Source organism: Leopardus geoffroyi, chromosome A1 (assembly GCF_018350155.1).
Source record: "Leopardus geoffroyi isolate Oge1 chromosome A1, O.geoffroyi_Oge1_pat1.0, whole genome shotgun sequence".
Lineage (NCBI taxonomy): Eukaryota > Metazoa > Chordata > Mammalia > Carnivora > Felidae > Leopardus > Leopardus geoffroyi.
Genome location: NC_059326.1, coordinates 180,211,103 through 180,232,753, shown reverse-complemented (window position 1 = coordinate 180,232,753; position 21,651 = coordinate 180,211,103). Strand labels below are relative to the sequence as shown.

Sequence of the window (21,651 nt, the reverse complement as noted above, 5' to 3'; positions counted from 1 at the left end):
CAGTTTGTCAATGACCAAACCAGGCTTAGCTTTGAGGGTAAGTTGGAATGGTTATTACTGTAAATTAAGGCCAAGCAACTTTATTTCCAGGGCTGGTCCCTGGGAATCCTCAGGGCTCAGAATACTGGGCAGGCCTGCATATGGTCTTAGGTTGCCGTGGCATGTTGGATTAATGTCCTTTTGGTCCTTAATCCCTTGCTGTACACTCATTAGGTGCCAAGAACTATGCTAGATGGGGGGGGGGGGGGAGGAGGGTAGATACAAAGATGAACCAGACCGCATTTTTGCCTTCGGGGAGTTTGATCATCTGGCCTAAAATTCAGCCACATACACTTAGATCATGCCCTCGGGCAGAGGAGCTGAAACGTATTCACTGATGCATTCAGTTATTCAGGCAGAAATATTTATTGGGCAACTGCAGTGTGCCAGGTAGTGTATATACTGGTGAAGAAGACAGGAGTGATGCCTACTTTCGGGCATTTAAAAATCTAATGTGGAGGGGGAGGGAAAGAGGAAGAGGCGGGGGGTCAGAAGGAGAGGACACACACAGAAAGCCACATAAATGACGAACTGTGATGTGCACTTTGAAGGAAAGGAGCAAGGTGCTAGGATACGGAATGCCCAGGGACTTAGTGCAGAAACATGTAGCTGAGAGGGATGTTCAAGATGACAGGAGCAGGGGAAGGGGGGTGCCGTCTGGCAAGAGTGAGGCCTGTGGAGGGCCCTGAGCTCTGGGGCTGTTGAGGCAGGGAAAGAAGGCCAGGGAGGTCAGTCTGGGGGGCAAAGGGAGATGGGCGGATCACACTGAAGCCTTGGAAGTGGGCTCATTCCAAGTGCAACGAGTGACTTCAGACAGGTGCAGGGTGCTGGTATTGCAGAGAGCTTACCCTGCACTCACCCTTCTGCTGTGCCCTGAGGGACAGGATGTAGGACATTCACATTCCGTTTGGACACTGGCCCTGTGCCTCAACAGTGGTGGCCAGGGGCAGGCCTGTGAAGGAGACCTTCCAGCTTTCTCTGCTGGGCAGCGAGGTTCTGTGGAGATGGCAGGATTCTGGCATGTGTGCAGGCTGATGGAGTGGGGCGGGGGGAGGGCAAGCCATGCTGGGCCACTGCCTGCAGGAAGTGTTTTGTGGATAGTGTGGCATGGAGGGAGGGAGGGAGGGAGGCAAGAGCTGGATGAGTGAACAGGCCCAGTGGGGAGGCACTGGTCCAGGGAGCATCTCTGCTGGAGGGAGGCTAATTAACCACGAGGGAGCCACTTGAAGGGGTCTGGCCTCAGGCTGGCAGTGATGGCTCACCCTCTCCCATGCTGCTGATTCTTTCATTCTTGTTTGTTTGCTACGACTACTTAGCAAACTTAAGGCATCTAAGATGAAACCCAGAACAAGACACCAAAACCCCAAGTCTCCCTGCTGGGATATTTACAGAAGGTCCTGTGACAAGCATATCTGAAGCATGTTACCTAACCTCACAGACAACATGGTGACAAGGAAAATAATGAAACAGAAACAACAGGTGCATACTTCAGTGCGATGAGATAGACTCTGGTCTGTTACCTCATCTAATTCTCTAAACAGGGGGCCATATTTTGCTGGGTGTTTTGTGATTTTTGTCGACAAGAACACTGAGGCTCAGAGAGGGGAGTAGTGAGTCCAGGAGGCAGGGCTGCGCAGCCCAAGAAGTCAAACACATGCTATTTCCTCTCTCCACCTGGAGCTCTTTATTTTGACGTTTGGCCATCTCTGTCCTGATAGGATATGTTCTACCACGTGGTGAGCAGGGATTCGGGCTAGGTTTGTTTCCTGTTGCATCACCAGACCATACTGTAGGGCTTAGCGAATAGTAGGACCTCAGATATTAAAATTTTTTTTAATGTTTTATTTTTGAGAGAGAGAGAGCGTGTGCGCAAGTGGAGGAGGGGCAGAGACAGGGAGACACAGAAATGGAAGGAGGCTCTAGGCTGTGAGTTGTCAGCACACCACCTGACACGGGGCTCAAACCACAAACTGTGAGATCATGACCTGAGCCAAAGTCTGGTGCTTAACTGAGTCACCCAGGTGCCCCAGGACCTCAAATATTTGAATGAATGAATTAATGAATGAATGCAGAGAAGGACTGTTCATAGGACCCTGGATTAAACAAAAACCTGCAGTGGTTTCAAAGAATGCCCTGGGTCTGGCCCACATCCACCCGTAAGGCAGGCCATGCTCTATAGATGCGTGTTATTTGCTCAACAATTGAATGAAGGCATAGAAAGACCACTGGAATTCAGGGATTCGAACAGTGTCCTCATCTGAGATGGGGAGGTTCAGGGGGCCTTGGAGGATGGGCGTTATGTCACAGATGCTTTTGGAGCCTCTGGGACTGCTGTGCCAGTTCCCCAGATTCCAACCTGGCTTGACTGATGTTCTGCAAATGCTGACTGGATCAGCCTTGCTCCCTGCTTAAAATCCTTCCTGGCTTCTACTGCTTGCCAGCGAAGGACTACCCAAATCCTGCCCAAATCCTGCCAAGCTGTCTGTGGTCTGCCCTGGATCAGTCAGTGTTCTCTAGAGAAACAGACCAATTGGACACACACACACACACACACGACCCACATATAAATATATATACAGAGGGAGAGAGAATTTATTTTAAGGAAGAGCCAGCAGGCTGGAAACTCAAGTAGAATTTCTGTGCTACAATCTTGAGGCAGAATTCCCCCTTCTACAGAAAACTCCAGTTTTTCGTTCTTAAGGCCTTCGATTGATTATATGAGGCCAACCTCCACATTATCCTGGGTAATCTCCTTTACTTAACTGCATCTATAAAATACCTTCAGGGCAACATGTAGCTAGTGTTTGCCCAAAAACCTGGGACCACAGCCCAGCTGGGTTGACCCATGAAATTAACCATCCCAGTCCCTGCCTCCCTCTCCTGTTCACCCCCACAGCAAACTCTCTCTTGCTTGGCCTCAGCCCTCCCTGAATGCCTCATGCTCCTTTTGGGCAGCCGGTCTCGGCACATGTATGTCCCTCCCCTTCCTCCTTGCCTAGTTCACTCCTACAGTGGCTCAGAACTCAGCTCAAGCACCGCCTCCGACACCATCTCCCACACCCCCTGGGGACATGACAGGCTGCTCAATCCAAGCTTTCAGTGCGTTTTCTTCACAGCATTCCACCCCCATGTGACATCCAAGTGTGGTTCTGTGATTAGTGGGGCAGGACTGTGTCTGTTTTGCTCACTACAGCAGCCCAATGCACAGGCTGATAGCAGTAGATGTTCAGGAAACACCATCTGTATGCTGCAAACCCCAGAAGTCCCCAGGTGGAGCTGTGTGTGCCACTGCAGGGCTGAATGGGACCCGTGTGGCAGCCACTTTAAGTGCACAATGTCCCTGGCAACCTGGTGTTGCAGCCCAGAAGACGTGGAATGAAAAGGCTTCACTTCACAAATACAGATGTGGCTGTGTGGGAAAACTCTCTTTGTGCAAAGCCCTTCATGAAGACTCTGAACTCCAAAGCTGCCTGTAGCCTGCAGCCCAGGCCCCAGAGGGACCCTTTCAGAAAACTGCACTCTTGCCCTCCAGCCTCAGAACTATCAGAGCATCTCTAGCAGGTCAACCTTTGCGTTGATCTGCATTTAAATGCTCTGTTTTAGCCCCAGCATGAGCACATGAGGAAGTGTCTGCCTCACACAAAAATCCACACAGAGCTCCCCATCTCTGTTAGCAGCTTTGTGGTGCTGTGAAGTGCCCCAGGGACTTTCAAACCTGCTGAATGGTGAAGGAGACTGGCAGCCACCTTCCAGGAGCCCCCACCATGGCTAGGGTTTCCACCAGGGGCCTGGGATGATGGTTGCAGATCTGGAGTCAGGCAGCCGCCCAGGCTTGTATCCTAGCTCCACTAACTAACAGCTGTGTGACCTTGGGCAAGTCACTTAACCTCTCTGAGCTTGCATTTCACCTGCAAAAGGAGGCTCATCATCATCACCACCTTGAAGTGGAAAGCCCTTGAAGCACTGCTTGGCACAGTGGTGTTTAACGTGCTTTGAATACACACACACACACACACACACACACACACACACACACATCCCTCCATCCAATAATGCATATGAATATTAGAAAACAGATGATTCCCTTGCTGTCTATTCTCTATTCTTCTCCCAGAGTAATATTTCTAAAATGCGAATTGGACCACATCACTTTCCTGCTTACAATTCTTCCTCGGTGTCCGTATTTCTCCGGGGATGAGGAGTCAGCCCTCACCACGGCCCGACAAAAACTGCACATCCCTCCTTGAGTTTTCAGTGAACACCAGTCTCTTTTCCATTCTGTTTGCTCCATCTCACAGTCTGCGTGGTTTCCCGACTTTATGATCTTTCTACCTTCGGGTCTTCACAGAACATTTTCTTTCTTTTTACTGCTTTCCATGTCCCACCCCCCCCCCCCCCATTTCCCCTGGGAAACACTATTCTATCTGAAATGCCTAATTTACTGATTAGCTTTCTTATTGTCTTTCTCCCCCATTCTAAGTTTCTGACATCAGGGGGGCTTATCTGTCACATTAGCTGCTGTGCTCCCAGCTCCTATGACATTATCTGGCACAATAAACTCAGTGAACACCTGACTGAATGAAGAGGGCTCCCTCAGCTTGTGGCCTGTGCTCCAGCCTCCCCTCGTCCCTCCCACAGATGGCCATGACTGCCTGATAGCCTAGAAGTGTCCTCTACTGAAGCCATCTGTCGAGGTCTTCTCTGGGCCAAGGCTTGTGCCAGGACTCCTAAGTGCTGATGTGCCCAGAGCCAGCTGCCCTCCAGCTGGCTGCAGGCAATTTCTGTCCCTCTCCCCAGGCCAAAGAAAGGCAAGAATACAGTCAGTGCCGGGCAGTTTCTCTAGAAAGTGCTCTTGGGAGCCTGCCTGGTGAGTGGGGGTGGGGGTGGGGGGTGGCAAGTGTGCAAAGAAAGCAGCAGCTGGCATTGCTAGAGAAGGTCCAGCTGTCAGGACCCACCCAGCCAGAACCATTGACAGGTACCTACGGCATCATGGCAGGGGTGCCGTTTTTGCCTTCTCCCCGCTTATGGGCAGATGGCAGGTTCCAAAGAGACCATGACTGTCTACTGCAAATCACCGACGAGCCAGGCCACTGGCCAGAGCACACAGGGACCCAGGCCTCTGCCAAAGGAAGAAAGTAGTTGAGTTGCTAAAGGACGGGCCTTGGGGTCAGACAGCCCTGGGCTCGGGCCTAATGCTCTGCTGCTCCTTGGCAGTGTGATCTTAAGAAATCATTCAACCTTCCCAAGCCTCGGTTACTTCATGTGCAAAATGGGATTATCAATGCCTACTTTACAGGATTGCTGGGAGGATTAAATGAGATCACATAGGAGAAAAATCTAGCATAGCACCTGGCACCCAGTAAATGCTCTAGGAGTGCTGGCTGTGGTGGACTGCACTCACACAGGACATCTTCCCTTGCTTTCCTAAAGGCCAGCGTGGGCAGAACTTCCTGGATTCTTCCCTATCCCAGAGCACATACTCTCCATGCCACTCCTTTGTGCTTGTCACCTCCTGCATTGCTCTGCCCCTTCTCTGGCATGCACCTCCATCGTCCTAGACTTGAGATGAGGAGAAAGCTTCATCTGAGCTGCCTGCTGTACCCCAAAACCCCATCCTGATGATCTGGAGCTAACCAGTGCAGGGCCAGGTCTCACGGTCTCCATCAAGCAATGCATTCTTATCATCACCTCCTGCCACACTCAATCTCACAGAGCTGTGTCTCAGCCTGTGCTCTGCTGGTCAAGCCCCAAACCCTTTCAAGTCTCCTATCAGTGCTGTGTGTGTGTGTGTGTGTGTGTGTGTGTGTGTGTGTGCATGCACACACTGCCAGCCTGATGTCCTCAGACTCCGTATCCCAGCAGAAATCCCTTCTTCCAACAGCGGTGCCTGGGGGACACATGTCATCCTTCCCTCTCCTGTCCTTGGGATGTCAGTGGTGGGACAACAAATCCATGCTCACGGCCCTCAGACCAAAATCAGTTTCATAATTTCCTCCATTCTCAAAATGGAGCCTCACATGGGGCTCGATCCCAGGACCCTGAGATCATGACCTGAGTTGAAATCAAGAGTTGGATGCTCAACCGACTAAGCCACCCAGGTGCCCTTGTAGGCTTGGTTTTGAATCAGGAACTTAGCAGATGTCTCTGTATTGTTTGCCTGCTAGTGTGTAAATTACCCGAGTGGTTCTTAAAGTGTTGTCTACTGGCCACTGGGGGTCCTTTAGACTTTTTCAGGGCTCTCTGAGGCTGGAACTACTTTTGTGATAAGATTAAAACATTTTTTTTCCATTTTCACTGTGTGAGTAAAATTGCTGGCATCTCAGTAGGAATCAAGGCCATGGCACCATATGATATCAGTGGTCATTATGTTCTTCCCCCTCAAGCACATGACGGTAAGGGGAAAAAAAAGCAAGTTTCACGGAAGAATGCCCTCCATGAAGCAGTAAAAAAACTATTAATTGCATTAAATATCAACGCTTGAGCATACATGTTTTTTTTAATATTCTGTGTGGCAAAATGGGAGGCGTGTACAATACTTTTCTGCTTTGGTTGTCTTAAGAAAAAGATCTGGTGTCACTGACTTACAAGCTGAATTAGCCTTTTTTCCCCCCTATAAAACACCATTGTTACTTAAAAGAATGACTAGCAAACAGGTTTTTCAGGGATAGGTATTTAGTAAGTAATTTCTCAAAAGTGAACAGAGTGAGTCTGTCACTTCAAGGAAAACAATGAACTAGTACTTACTGGCAATGATAAAAATTCAAGCTTGCTTCCAAGTGAAAATTAAAATTTTAGAAAACCCATAACGGCTACATTGAGCAGCATCCCTTTACTGAAAGACTTTTCTGCTGAGATTTCTGGTGATGCATGTTAATGGCTATGACATTTTAGATCCGACATTTTTGATACGGTATAATGCAATGTGTCAGCATTCGAAGATCTGTGTAACTCTGTGAACCAGTATTTACTAAAGGACCAGGGCACAGTGTTACAAGATCATGCACGGGGGCAGGGGAAGCTCCATTCAAAGCACAAGATAGACCCATGGGTTGTAACAGAGTATAAAAAGTTCATTGATAAACTCTAAGGTTTCACACAGCAACTAGCCTGTAACACCATGCAGTTTTGGCATATTATCAAAGAAGAATCTCCACAATTATTTGGAATGGCTATTAAAATTCTCCCTTTTTCAACTATGTGTCTATGTGAAGCTGGATTTTCTTCTTGTACTTGACCCAAAACCCTGTCACAACAGAGTGAGTGCTGAAGTAGGAAATGAACATCCAGTTGCCTTCAACTACATTTCGAAAAATGTCACTCTTCTCAGTTAAATGTCTTGGTTTGGTTTTCATAGAAGTATGCTTTTTTTTTAATACAAACATATAATGTGTAAATTTTTATTTCTAAATGGATTAATAAACACATGTTTAAAAATATTTCTCAGTAGTAGTTTCCAGTGCGCTATCAACAGATTTAAGCACGTGAACAAAGGTTCAATGAGAGTCCTCACTGCTTTTGAAAAACATAAAGGGGTCCTGAGACCCCAAAGATGAAGAGCTTCTGGGGTAGGGGGCTAGAGAAGGGAGTTGGGGTCAGACCAAAGTGCCTTCTGATCGTGACTCGGCTGCTTACCAGAGGTGAGGCTTGGGGGGTGACTTAGTTCTCACCACTGAGGTGAGTCAGGGGTACTGAGTGAGGGCCTAGCTCGGTGACAGCTTGAATGAGCAAAGGGGAGAGCTACAGGTCTCAGGCGGCCCTCCTCCCAAGGAGAGAGAAGGGCCAGGGGGTTGCAGACGGCTGGCAGGAGAACGGACTTCCCTCTGGTTCTCATTGCCTTGCTGACTAGTGCCTACACTGAACTCCCACACCCTGCCCTTTGGAGAAATGCTACGAAGCTTTGTTTTTGTTTTTTTCTTCTCAATGAATTAACCTTAATTTTGTTTTGTAAGTTGGCAGCTCTGCCTGAGACCACGGATGATGCCTGAGGGAGCTGGAAAGCCAGCACTGGATCCAAACACTGCATCTAGTCCTTGAAAGCAGAGGCCTCCAAGCCACTGTTTTCCGGGCCTGGCAGCTTTCACTTTCTCTGGCATCGATTTTCCTGCCTTCCCCTCCCTGGACACTCCTCCTCCCCTCCCTCTGGGAGATGGTCTGGGCTCAGAGGTGAGGGCTGCCGTCCTTGGTGCGCTTTGGAAACCAGTGTGGCCAAGGGAAGCACCATCATTTCCAAAGCAGGAAATCAGGTTTCCCCAAGCTCTGAAGTTTACTTATAATTACAGCCAATTATCTTTGTTATTTCAATCTCTGTGTCATGAACTTTGGGGAAAAGCCTCTGTGGGCCTGTTTTCATGGCATTTCCTTCTCTTTAGCACGTGTCACTTGGCATTCAACTGACCCAAGAAGGAGGCGAGGACCTGGGTCATTTTCGGCAGCCCCCACCCAGTGGCACTGCTGGCTGAGGAAAGGGCTCGGAGCTCACTGCACTGAGTGGCGTTGCTCATGCAGACCTCCAGCAGCATGGCCAGGGCCCGAACGCGGGGCTGTTGTGGACTTCTTAGTGACCGCCAAGACTTCCTTCCTTCCCTGGGATCAGCAGTCCTGGTTGCAACCTCCCTGGGTGTCAGGAGATGGGGGAGCCACAACTCACACCCAGGAACCGACCCGCTCTTCTCAGACGGCGCCCTACTCAGCTTCCTCCCCAGCAAGCACGGGCAGTGCCAGACACACACTCCCTGCTGGTGTCTGGGATCCAGGGAGAGAGTACGAGCCTGAGATGTGAGTGGGTGATGGCGTGTGAGTGTGTCTTCTCACTCAGGCAGCCTGGGTCCCGTCACATGTCACCCAGCTCTGCTTGCCCCGACCTGCAGCAACTGCCATGGGGCGTGTGGGGCACCCCCCTCCCCTGCTCATTACCTTCTCCTCACCCTGTAGGTTTCAGCTCCAACTTAATCTCCCCAGAGAAGCTTTCTCTGATCTCCACACCCGAGTGACGCCTCTCTAGTTTCGGGCGTCACTACCTTGTTCCTCTCTTGGAGCACTTTTCAAGGTTGTCATCCCACACGTGCTGCTGAGATGATGGAACAAATGTCCACCTTCCCCAGTGAACCATGGGCCCCACATGGGTGGGGGTCACACCTGTTTTGCTCACCATTGGCTCCCGGGTGTGAGCAGAGCGCCCGACACACCAGGCACTCAATAAACACACGCTGAGTGAATGAATGAACGCACGCAAGAGTGAGTGTGGCTTGTGCTGGCTGTGCTCACCTGCTGTGGCCGGGCTGCTTCTGCACGCTCGAGAGAGGCCTCCCTGCCCAGGGACTGGCTGAGCTTTCCGGGGGGCAGAAATGCGGTTTTCTGCACCATAGGAAGAGCCCTTCAGGAAGGGAATGATCTGTCTTTTTTATTTAAGTGGGAGCTTCTGGGGCACGAACAACCCTGAGCAATTAGTGTCAGGAGCTTGGGCTCTGGAGTCGGATGGCTCCTGGCTGGAGCACGAACAGGATACAGAACTAAGATGACGTCTGCAACATGGGTAGCTTTAAGGTGGAAAAGGATCATATTGGTGGAAGAGCTCAGTAAGCCACAGTGCCAGCTGGGCAGTGTTTTTACGATGATCCTGTGCCATTTCTGGTGTCAGACTGAGAGACTGCTGGGGAATCTAGAAGGTGGAGTCAGAGCAGGGGGCCTGGGGTGATCTAGAAGACGAGACAGGAACCCTCCCGCTTGCATTCTGGAGGGCTAGGTTCTGGTCACCTGCCAGGCAGAGGCACTGGGGAGGAGTTACTCCTGTTCCCAAGTCCACACTGCTGCCCGACCCACCCTTGGCTGAGGCCCTGCTGCCATCTTGCTGGGACCCCCTCAAAGAGGGGCATCCCAGGCAGTCTTGCTTGAGACACTGGGGACAGAGCTGCTGGTGGGGGCATCTAAGGGTGTTCAGCGGGGGGTGGCAGTACTCACAGTTCAGTCACGTCCTTGGGGATGCCTCTGGGTAGGGTGTGTAGCCCCCTGTCGCTGCACCGCACCACTGTCTCCACGCAGGTGCACTGCTCCGGGCAGAGTGGGCCCAGCTGGCAGCTACTCTCGTCATTGCCTGCGGAGAGCCCCAGAGTGAGCCGGGCGGGAGACAAACCTCTCTGCAGAGGCAGGTGAGCAAGGCCAGGCACCAGGCACCACACCATCTTCAGGGAAGGGAAGCCCTCCATTTTGAGCCAGAACCAGGAACAAGGAGCCTGCTGGTCTCACCCACGGTTAAAGGGAAAAGAGTGTGTGCTTGGGTTGGGGAATAGGGTCACCTGTCTTCTACCACATTCAACATAAAATTAAGGCTCAAAAAAACCCCCCAACAAACAAACCAAACCAAAACTTGACCAACCAGAGTATTAGGCAGGAAAGAGGTCATGGTTAACTGAATCAGGAATAATTCAACCTTATTGAAGGAGAGGTCTGGGGGAGGGGGAGAGCCTGGTCTCCTTCCTTCCTCTTTCTCCTCCCTTTGTCACTTCTTCCACTGCCATAATCCCTCTGGAGTGGTAAGTGTGTTAACCTCAGTTAATCTACAAACCTGTTAATTTGTCTCCAGATAACCTATAGTTGACCCAAGTACTGGCTTGAATTTATGCAAATATGCCCTTTGGAATCCTGACACTCAAAGCCTTGGATCTCCAGGTATTCATAACTCCCTAGCCAGTGACAGAAAATTTCCAGGAGCCCATGTTGAAGTCTGATACTCGGAGCCTCATCACGATGCAGACAGGAAAACTGAGGGCCTGGGCTCCCAGGCACAGCTGTGTAGGTTACATACTGCACAAGGGTGCCTCATCATTGAAGGGGCACTAATCTCACTGACATGATAGATTAGGATATTGAGTACAACAGCGTTCTCATAGTCATAAGTCATCTTGTTTTAACAAAATCAGTGTATTACAACACATTTCTGACTGACAGAAGTAAAATATCTTTAGAAAGAGGCTCCTTTTCTTAATTTGTAAGAAGGAGCCATATGGCTAGCAGCAGACCTGCAGAGGCCTTCAGAGCCACAGATGCATGCCTGAGGGCAAGTAAGATCTCAGGGGGTCCTGACCTTCAGTCCCCTGCTGCACCTCCCCTCTCTGGTGTCTTTCTTGCCTTCCCTGTCCCTGCCCCTCCTCCACCCCGCCCCCAGCCTTCTCACCTTCACAGGTGAAGTCCTGGATGGCCACATCCTGGATGGGTATCTCCTTGAGGAAGAAAGGCTTTTGGCACCGGGGGTTCCCGCTTACGATCCGCCTCTTCCTCAGCCACTTGCCCAGCCAGGCCAGGTGGCAGTTGCAGTTGAAGGGGTTGGACAGGAGGTTTCTGAGAGGAAAGAAGGGCTCTCTCTGAGTGGTCAGCACCCCCACCCCCCACCCCCGTGGGAGTGGGACTTGGGATCCAGGTCTGCAAGCCTGGGGCCCAGCTCTCCAGGCAGGCCGGCTCTGGGTTCTGATAAAGGAGGAAGGAGATCTGGGGAAGGAAGTGCAGACTCTCTTCTAAGATCCAGATGCAGTCTTTGCAAGGGCCTTGTTCCGGACCTCCACACACAGATGCGACCTCGGTCTCCTGACACGCCCTCCCTTCCTCCCCGGGCTCGGGCTGCCGGCTGTCTTCAATCCCTTGGCAGGATTCTCTTACACTTAGCACCTCCACACTGCTGCCCCCTCTCCTGGCATAAATCTCTCTGTGTTGGCCTGGCTTCATTCCTGGCTCAGATGGCCCCTCCCCTAAAAGGAAATGAGGAGTCCTGCCTGTCCCAGTCTTCTCCCTCAGTTGTCTGGTGCCTGCACAGAACCCACAGGCAATGTTTGACTCCCTCCTTAGACTCTCAGCTCTCCCAGGTTGGGGGTCAGCCCTGTCTGTCTGCCCGAGGTCTCCAGGATCCCGCATGGCATCAGCACGGCCTCTTTGTGGGTACCTATGGAATGCAGTGAGTGGATTGGTGGAGGAATCGGGGAGGGCAGCTGTCAGGCTGTGAGTGTCACCCAGAGGACTGCAACCGGGCTAAGCAATTCATAAAGCTGTTCTCCCATGCAGATTTGTCACAGCAGCCCAGGGGAGGAGGTAACATTATTCTCATTTCACACGTGAGGAAAATAAAGCTTAGGGAGGTGACACAAGAGGCCAGACAGCCCTGAGTGGCTGCGGTCTGACAGGACAATTAAGAGCTTGGGAGTCAGACATCCTGGGTTTGAATCCTGGCGCTGATGTTCAGCAGCTGCGTGAAGTCAGGCAAGTTTCCTCTCATGTCGAAGCTGGTTTCCTTAATGCTTTGTGACTCTACCTCTCTTGACATCTTTTGTGTCTTTGGATTCCCAGTTTGGAGGCAAACAGGAGGAGTGAAAAGAAGGCTAAAATAAACCAACCTGCTGGTGCTAGTTCCTAACCCACAGTCCCCGGTCTGGCTGTCACTCATTCATTCAATGCATCGGTTTATTTGCCAGTTATATAATGGGCATTTACTTAGTGCCAGGCACAGATAGAGGCACTGAGGATACAGCAGTGCACAGAAGAGCTGCACATCCCTGTCCTGGAACCTACATTCCAGCTGACGGGAGGCAGACAGTGCACAATCAACAACACAAAGGTCAGTTGTAATAGTATATTGGGAATGGTCAGTGCTACGGAAGAGGTTAAGGAGAGCAGGGCTGAGGAACTGGGGGTGATGGCACAGGAGGAGAGTGGGGCGAGGCGATGGACACTTAAGCAAAGAATGGATGGTGGGGAGGGAGGCCAGGGGAAGGCCGTTTCAGGTAGTGGGAGTGGGTCCGGGGTGCGGTGGATGGGGGGGGGCAGTAGGGAGGCTTGGTGGGGCTGGCCTGGAGGGAGCTTTGGAGGGACTGGATGGCGTGGGCTTTTTAGGACCCCTACAATTTGGCTTTTATTCCCAGTGAGGCAGGTGTATGGGAACATAACAATGGGCAGCAATACAAATGCAGCAAAAGCCTTTCTCTTCTGACTTCCAGAGTCACTGGGAAGGAAAGAGTGAATGGACCAGCACCTGAGGTTAAAGGAGCCACATAGAAGTACTAGGAACAACCATAAAGGCTAACGTGTTCAGGCCCCTGCTGTGTGTTTTACAAATATTAGCAGATTTGATCCTCATAACAATCCTACCAGACAGATTTTACCAAAGGAACAACTGAAACACTGAGAGGTGAAGTAACTTTTCTAAGGTCACGTAGCTAATAGGAGGTGAAGCCAGGATTTGAACCCAGGAGCTTTGGCTCTAGAGCCCATCACTTTATCACTATTCTAAACATCCCCTTTTACCAATACAGTAGTAAACTCAATTCAATGAATGACCTGGGCAGGAGCACTCATTAGGTGTCCTGAGAGCTAGAGTCTAATTCTGGTTCTGGTATACATTTAAGCAGCCAGAGGCATCATTTAAAAATCCCTGTCAGGTCATGTCACTGGCCTGCTTAAAACCTTCCGTGGCTTCCTGACATGCATTGGATGAAGATAAAAGTAGTCCATGGCAGGCCTGTAGCCTGGTCTCCCAGAGAGAGCAGGGCAGGGGCAGAGAGAGAGAATCCCAGGCAGGCTCCACGCTGCTAGCACAGAGCCTGACACGAGGCTCAAACTCACGAGCCATGAGATCACGATCTGAGCTGAAACCAAGAGTTGTATGCTTAACCAACTGAGCCACCCAGGTGCCCCATATCTCACCCTCTCTTACTCTGTGCTCTGGACCATGTTGGACTTTTCTCTGTCTTGTACATTTGCTCTGCAACAACCTACCACAGGGCCTTTGCACGCGTTCTTTCCATGGAAGGAAAGCACTTTCCATGGAAGCACTTCCCACTTTCTTGAACAAGTTAACTCCTACCCACCTTCCAGAACACAGCTCCAGTGTTCCTTGACAAAGCCTGTGTTGGGTTTCCATATCACTGTGGACCTCCCTTCTGTGTCAATTTACTATTCTGTGAGCTCCAGGAAGGAGGGACGATGTCTGTGAATCCTTAGCACCTAGATGGTGCCTGGCACATGGAGGGGGCCTAGCAAATGGTTATTAAGTTGAAAGATGGGTAAATAACCTTGGCCAAAGATAGTAGGGAGCTGCCAGGGAAGAGGTCTGCAGGAGAGGGGCCCAGAGTCAGTGTGCAGTGGGCACAGGGGGACTTACATGGTGGATAGGGAGACAAGTGTGGTGAAGGCTCCAGGGGTGATGGTGGTGATCCGATTGTCATAGAGGGACAGCAGCCTCACTGAACTCAGGCCAGCAAAGGTGTCATTGCTGACACAGTTGATCAGGTTACTCCTCAGCATCCTGCAAAAAGAGGGGTGGAGATGAGGGGAGCACAGGCATTATCTTCTCCTCCCCACCACAGAGCCACAATGTGTATGTGTGTGTGTGTGTGTGTGTGTGTGTGTGTGTGTGTGTGTAGGTGGGATGCCAACTCCAAGCCCAGACTAGTCATGTTGCTGAGGTTTGTTCTGTGATAGTAGGGTCTGGGTCTGCACCGGGGCTACATGTATGTAAATGTGTACGTACATTCTTGCCTGTGCTTGCTTTGTGTACAGTGAAACTGGGTGTCAGGAGTGTATGTGTGTACACATGTATGTTGTATGGTGGTTAGTGTATGCCTGTATATTTCTGAGAGGAGAAAGGAGAATCAAGATGTGGCTGTGGACATCAGCTTGAGTGTGTGTGTGTGTGTGTGTGTGTGTGTGCCTGTATGTACGTGCTTATTTGTGTATGTGCTTATGTACATACTGTGTATCATTGTTATGCATATGTATGTATGTGTTTATGTGGGTAAACGTGCATGTGCCTCTATCAGCATGTTTCCAGTACGAATCTATATATGTGTACAGCTTAGGGCAAGTATCTTTCAGTGTGTGTGTGTTGAGGGTGCTAAGTTCTTTCCCATCAAGGGTTGGGAAATGTATAGCGCCTCTCTGGCTCCAGGAAGAAAGGCACTCAACAGGTCAGGACAGACCTGGGCCCAGGAGCTGCCCGGCAGCCTTTGTAATCCCCCTCTGATGGCCTTGCCCTCCCATCCCCTTCTGGGACTTGGCCCAGGCCCTGGGCACTCACAAGGTCTTGAGGCTGCTGAGGCCGCGGAACATGCGCCCATGCACCGTTTCCAGCTGGTTCCCGGTCAGCATCAGCTCCTGCACGTTTGCCGCTCCATCAAAGGCACCCTCTCTCACCTCCTTGATCTTATTGTTGCTCAGGTTTCTAGAAGGAGGGGACAGAGTGGGGCAGGGTACAGGAAGGGACTCTCAGGCACCTCTGGACAAGGACTGGATGGTGGGGCTTCCTGAGGTATGGTCTTCAGCACCTGCGGCCGTGGAGCAGGGACCCCAATCCACACAGGTGGGGTTGCTGTGTGAAATGGGCCGTGCGGAGCTTAAAGTCTTTTCAGGGTGTTCCTCTTCCCTGGGGATGAGCAGATTTAAAATGGTGCTTCTAAAACTGATTTTCTCCCTTCAACAGAAGCTCTAGCCAAGCGGTGCCTCTCAAGTGGGGGGCAGGACAAAAACACAAAATGTGCCCTCAGTGGGGGTGGGACATCTGCAGAACTTCCAGCTCCACAGTTGAGATCCTCGATGTAAATGGATACCTTCTGGTTACTACTTTTTCAGCATTGATTATGTATTAGGTTCCGTGTGAGGGGTTAGGACCACGGAATCACATCGAATCCTTAAAATAATGCCTCTCAGAGGAATATTAATGTATATTATCATTGTCTCACTTTATGGATGAGGAACTGAAGTTCAGAGAGTTTATTAAGTAACTTGCCCAAAGTCACGCGCTGATAGAAAAGAGATTGGGTCCCTGCTTTCTGGTGCATAAAAAGTACTCCAGGGAGCTGCCTCTTTCTCGAGTGAATGTTCCTTTGGTGATATGGATACTCACACCCATCCTTACTGCTTTGCAGAATTCAGAGCTTGGGGTATTGGATTTTCTTACAGTCCTAGCAACCTTGGTCCTATCAAGTCTTGGGACTGCCCCTTCTGAGTCTGCCCCTGAGCTCTGAAAGATGGTCTTTCCCTCAGATGTCTGATCACCACATGCCAGGCCTCATGAGAGATCCTGCAGGGCCACTGATGCTGGGAGTCCCTCCGGGCTCTTCCTGGCAGGGGGTCTCCATGGACCACCCAAAATGGTCAGGCCTGAAATGCATTCCGGGCAGGATGGATGGAGTGGAAAGTGATGGTGTTTACACAAACTGGGGGAAGAATCCAGTCTCTGGAGCAAATGCCTGGCACAGGGAATAGTGTTTTGTGAACAGTGACATCTGCAGGTGCAGAAGAAGCCTACTAACCCACTAAGCACACTAATGTGGTTGGGACCGAGGGCTCACCGGAAATGAACAAGCTGGCGCATTTTATGGCTGGGAATACTGAGGCCCAGACAGGTGAGGATGTGGCTCCAGGTCCCGGAGTAGCACCCCGAGCTCCTGGTACTTGTGTTTCTCTCCTGCACCGGTCTCAGGCAGCTCTGGGCTCACCCATGGCAACCCCAGGGGATGAAGCCTCCCTCATCAGCTGGCTCCGAGCAAGTGATGGAACTGGGCACCCGTGGGCTTGACGCCAGTCCCTTGCCTTCTTTCCAGGCAGGGACTGGTCCCGCAAGGCATGGCAGTGCTCATACCTGTGCACAGGTGCGGAAGAAACAGCTGGTGCTCTGACTGCTCCCTTGGTGCTCCTGTCATAGCCCTGCTCTCCTCCCACTTTCTGCCCTGCCTGGGAACCAGGAGCAATACTCCTCAGCATCCTTCCCCCAAGGTCTGAGAGAGCTGGGAGACTCTAACTGGATTTCTGCTCTGTACCCTTGACTGGCTCTCCTTAAATTCAGCCTGTTTTCTTATAAATCCTGGTAGTCCTGGTCCAGGATAACCCAGGAATGGAGGTAATGCACTGGGGAGACTGCAAATTACCCCCAAATTAGACATGGGAGGAGAGATAAAGGCTCTCCCAGCAGCTATAACTCATCTGAATGCCAGAGGAGCGGGAGTTTGCTCCAGAGAGTTAGGCTCCTTGGGGAATTAAAGTACACAGGACGGGCAATGAAGATGAGTTAAAGCAGCCATGAAGGGGGAGGGCTCCCATTTCCTGACATCTGTTTCTTTAAATGAACAAAATTAACATCACATTACTGTAAGGTTTGTGAATTGGATTTCCTCAGGCTGGGAGAAGGGAAAACATAAGGAGAGCACAAAAGGAGGGGATAGAATTTTCCAGAAGACCAGGATGCTGTTGTCTCTCCATTCATCAAAGCACTGCTCAAACCTATAGGCAGCTTGAGGCAAGCACTCCATACACAAAACAAGGACATCAGGGTTTTGTAGGAACTCTGTCTTACTCTCAGAGCAGGATCTTCCTGAAGATACCCCAGATCCCAGGAACCCCAAGATGTAAAACCAGGACCACTCAGGAGGCCTCTCTCCATTTTTGTCTCCACCAATGGACCTGAAGGAATATGGCTACATCATGGCTTTGACTCTGATGTGGATGGGATATTACACTTGAAAGGGTCCAGCCTTGGACACTATGCAGACTTGGGGTCAGTTCAGAGGGGCAGAGGCAGGACAGCCCCAGTGAGCCTGTACCTTTCAGACCTTCTTCTCATCTTCCCAACAAACACTGAGGCTCCTGTAGGCTGGGGTTCGTCTAGCTACCCCTGGGAAGCCTGAGTCTGAGAAGGCAAGCCCAGGCCTCTTCTAGCCCATGGTTCGTAAGACAGTGCATAAACTCCGGCAACAGGCAAGCATCTGTAATCCTGTTTAAAGCCCAGTCCCAGACGAAAACGTAGTGGGGAGAGAGCTATGTGGATTTTTCTAGAAACTGAGGATACTGGGTCATAATGAAAGAGCACTCTGGCACACTGTCAGGTCAGGGATGTCCTATCCACTTTTTTATGAACCTCTCCCTCCCCCTGAGGTAGAAATTCTATTTCAAGCTGGGGTCACAAGCTCAAATGTCCCCAGGGCCCAGGATGGTGACTTAAAGTAGAAAGCAAGTCCAGTGGGGACAGCACAGACCACAAGCCCAGCGACCAGGAAAGCACAGGCCCTATTTAAGGGGGAGGCTGCCCCTCACTTCAACTCCACTGGAGCCATTTGGGAATGCAGGCCATGTTTTGCCAGATCTTCTGACTTTCCAAAAGATGCCAGAAATTTGGATTTTTGTTTCTGTGAACAATACTGATTTTTAAAAGTGGGCAACTAATTCTTATTAAAAACACAACTAGTGCCAACAAATCCACCTGTGTATACCTGATTTAGGCTAGAGGGCTGCTGGGCATTAGCCTGTGGCTGAGATTCTCCTTCACAATAAGGACTGACATAGAAGTCTGCCTGAGGACTGTAGCCCATGTGACTTCCTTCATTTGAAGAGTCACCTTGAATTATCACAGTACTAATAAACCTTTTGGGTAATGGCTTACACATTTTTTTTTCTTTTTGGTATACTTAGTACATGTGATACACATGGAGATCTCATGATTCTAACAGGACAGGTAAAGGCACAGAGTTTCAGACAGGGTTTGGAAAGGCACGCACCATGGAGCTTAAACACCTGATTTTATGTTCCTTCTCCTTGGCCCCTGTGCCCTGTCAGGGTCAGGTCGAGAGTGTAACCCCACAGTCCTTAGGGAAGCTTAGCTGACTTGGGCCCAGGCACTGCTGGCTTTAACCTTACTCTGATCCAGTTGAGAGCCACAACCTCTACGGGGATATAGGGATGGTGATGGGTCCCAGTTTAAGGGCCTTAACAACAAGAGTTGCCGTCACATTATTTTAAATAACTCGTTGTAGCCGGTGGTCTTTGGGACCAGATCTGCTCCACGGGTCATTTGCTTGGTTGGCTAGCACTATGCATATGCATTTATGCACACATACATGTGCACACATGCATTTACGGCCTTCAGAGATGCATGCATTCCCCACTGTTACCACTGCTGGTGTTGCAGCTTCAGTTTTTGTTTTTGTTTTTAAATGTTTATTTGAAAGAGAACACTAGCACAGGTGGGGCGAGGGGCAGAGAGAGAGAGGGAGATAGAATCCCAGGCTGGATCTGCACTGTCAGCACAGAACCACACACAGGGCTCAATCTCACAGGCTTGATCTCATGAACCATGAGATCATGACCCGAGTGAAATCAAGTGTTGGATGCTCAACTGACTGAGCCACCCAGATGCCCTTGCTGCTTGAGTTTTAACCTTGGATAAGGTGCTTTCTATGTTTCAGCTTCCTTATTTGTAAAAGGAAACAATCTCAAAGCTTTTTTGGTTCTCTTGGTGGGAGTTAAATGGATTAGTATCAGAACAGTCTGGGGCAGAGTACAGTGTTTAGTAACCATTAATGGCTAGCTATTATTATTGTTATTATTAACACTGCCCTGTACCCAGCTCCTTTCCACATTTGTGCTACTTCCTGGGTCCTGAAAGTATTTGAATTTGCAACTCCTGTTTTATTTATTTTATTTTATTTATTGTATTTATTTGAGAGAGACAAAGACAGTATGAGTGGGGGAGAAGCAGACAGAGGGAGAGATAGAATCCTAAATAGGCTCTGTGCTGACAGCAGGGCCCAAACCCACAAACCCCCGAGATCATGACCTGGGCCAAAAACAAGAGTCAGATGCTTAACTGACTGAGCCACCCAGGCACCCCTATTTATTTTTTAAAAAATGTTTATCTATTTTTAGAGAGAGTGAATATGAGTGGGGGAGGGGCAAAGGGGGAGAGAATACCAAGCAGGTATTCTCAGCTCTCACTGAGCATGGGGTTCAATCTCATGAACCCTGGGATCATGACTTGAGCTGAAATCAAGAGATGGCCCCTTAGCCGACTGAGCCACCCAGGCGCTCCCATACTTATTTCTGATCCTCATCATAACTTACAAGGAAGGCGGATTTATGTCTATTATGTAAATAATATAACTAAGGCTCAGCAAGGCTAAGGACACTCCTAGGGTCACACAGCAGGAGAGGGACAGAGCTGAACTCGGAAGAAACACAGGTCTGTTCTTTCCCCACACATGGATTTCTGGCTGCTGAAGGGATTATCTGGCAACCCTGACCTTCATTCCAGCAAGGCAAATACTGGGACAAGCCAAGCAACCAGTGCCTCCTTGGGCGAGAACTGGGTCTGTGTTTTGTCACAGTCCCCACTACTCTCTTGTTGCTTGGATGTGGATGCTGGGAGTTGGTTGCCACTTATCATTGTGTTTGTGCTATTGTTTTCTTGGTGCACAGAAATGGTTCTCTGTTCTCCCATCCCTGTTACAAATGGGAAGATGAAAGATCGACTCAAAGTGCATGAGCTCCACTGAACATGGTGTGTGTGGGCGTAATATTTCTTTATGGAAGCAAATACTACTTGATCCTGTTTACTGTGCAGATATGTACTTGGCTAGCCTTACTCATTTTAATACCTGCCTTATCTCCATATACATGGAAGTTTCTGTTTTGAGGTTTAAAAAAGCACACCTTTCTCAAGTTTGAATTCAAAAGGGCATTTCCTTGCAGGTGATGGGTGATGTCTATGCTTGGCCTCTGAAGCTTGACACACAGGCAGCCACAATCCTCACCAGGACCCACATGTGTCCCTCTCTCATCTGTCCCTTCAGAGTGCTACTGCTCCCAGTTACAGAGCAGTTGCCAGGCCATGGGCAAGGTGGTGGCCGTGGGCAGGGAGGGAAGGAGGAGGGTACTGCACGGGGCAGGGGAAGGTCTTTCTCCTCTTTGCCTGCAGGGGACTGATGGGAGGGAAGACTGAAGAACAAGACAAAAATTAAGGGTTATAGTCAGTTCCCATTATTCATGGTGGCTATATTCTATAAAGTCACCGGGGAAAAATGAATTAGGGAATGCTGAACCATTGCTCCTAGGGGAAATACAGGGTTAGGTTCCTGTGAGTCTCTGGTCACAACATTTTCATCAGCTGATCAATACATAACATTGTTTGATATGTGTTTCTGCTTAAAGACACCTTATTTTAATATACACTGTTGATTTATTTACTTTGTACTCACAGCCTACAGCCCTATAACTCATGTCTGAACAAAGCTATGTAACACGCATTTTCTCCATAAGGCACATCACAGCCTTCTTGTGCTTAGGAAGGCTAGATAGCCCTTCAGCACTATGCAAAGATCTAAAACTAGGGCCCTTTAAATAGCAAAATCACTGACAAAAAGCATAAACATGTGAAAGGATGTGGCACCAAATATACTGTGAAAAGGACACCTATTTACAGTCCGAGAGCTGCAACAAGAAATCAGAGCATGCGTGGCCATTTTTGATTTCAGCTGAGAACATGCGTGTAGGGGGCTCAAAGTTTTTTGCTGTTCCGTCCATGTCTACAAATGAGTATGAAAGCACTGTATTGATTTTGAGATTACAAATAAGTTTCAGTGAGTAAGCCAATTAGCAAATATGGGATTTGTGAGTAATGAGGCTTAATTGTATTTCCTTTGTTCCACAGGCAAACCCAACTCTGGGGCCAGGAGATGTGGACTCTGGGGTGAGAGTAGGGAGAGGGGCCAAGGAGAAGGGAGTTAGATGGTAGAGAGTCCCCATGTGTGCTGGTTCCTCTGCTAGGGCACGTGGGAAGGGAGGATAAAGGGAAGTGAGCCCACCTGC

The 21,651-nt window shown here is 49.8% G+C and overlaps 1 protein-coding gene across 1 annotated transcript in view; it reads right to left on the bottom strand.

Annotated features, from left to right (window-relative positions):
• SLIT3 (slit guidance ligand 3) overlaps nucleotides 1-21,651 on the bottom strand; it is a 596,997-nt gene that overhangs the window by 55,971 nt on the left and 519,375 nt on the right. The window contains exons 17-20 of the mRNA XM_045502118.1: nucleotides 15,095-15,238; nucleotides 14,180-14,323; nucleotides 11,210-11,373; nucleotides 9,997-10,129 (exon numbers count right to left, since the gene is read on the bottom strand). Coding sequence (XP_045358074.1) covers nucleotides 9,997-10,129; nucleotides 11,210-11,373; nucleotides 14,180-14,323; nucleotides 15,095-15,238 — 585 coding nt within the window. The remainder of the gene's footprint in view (nucleotides 1-9,996; nucleotides 10,130-11,209; nucleotides 11,374-14,179; nucleotides 14,324-15,094; nucleotides 15,239-21,651) is intronic.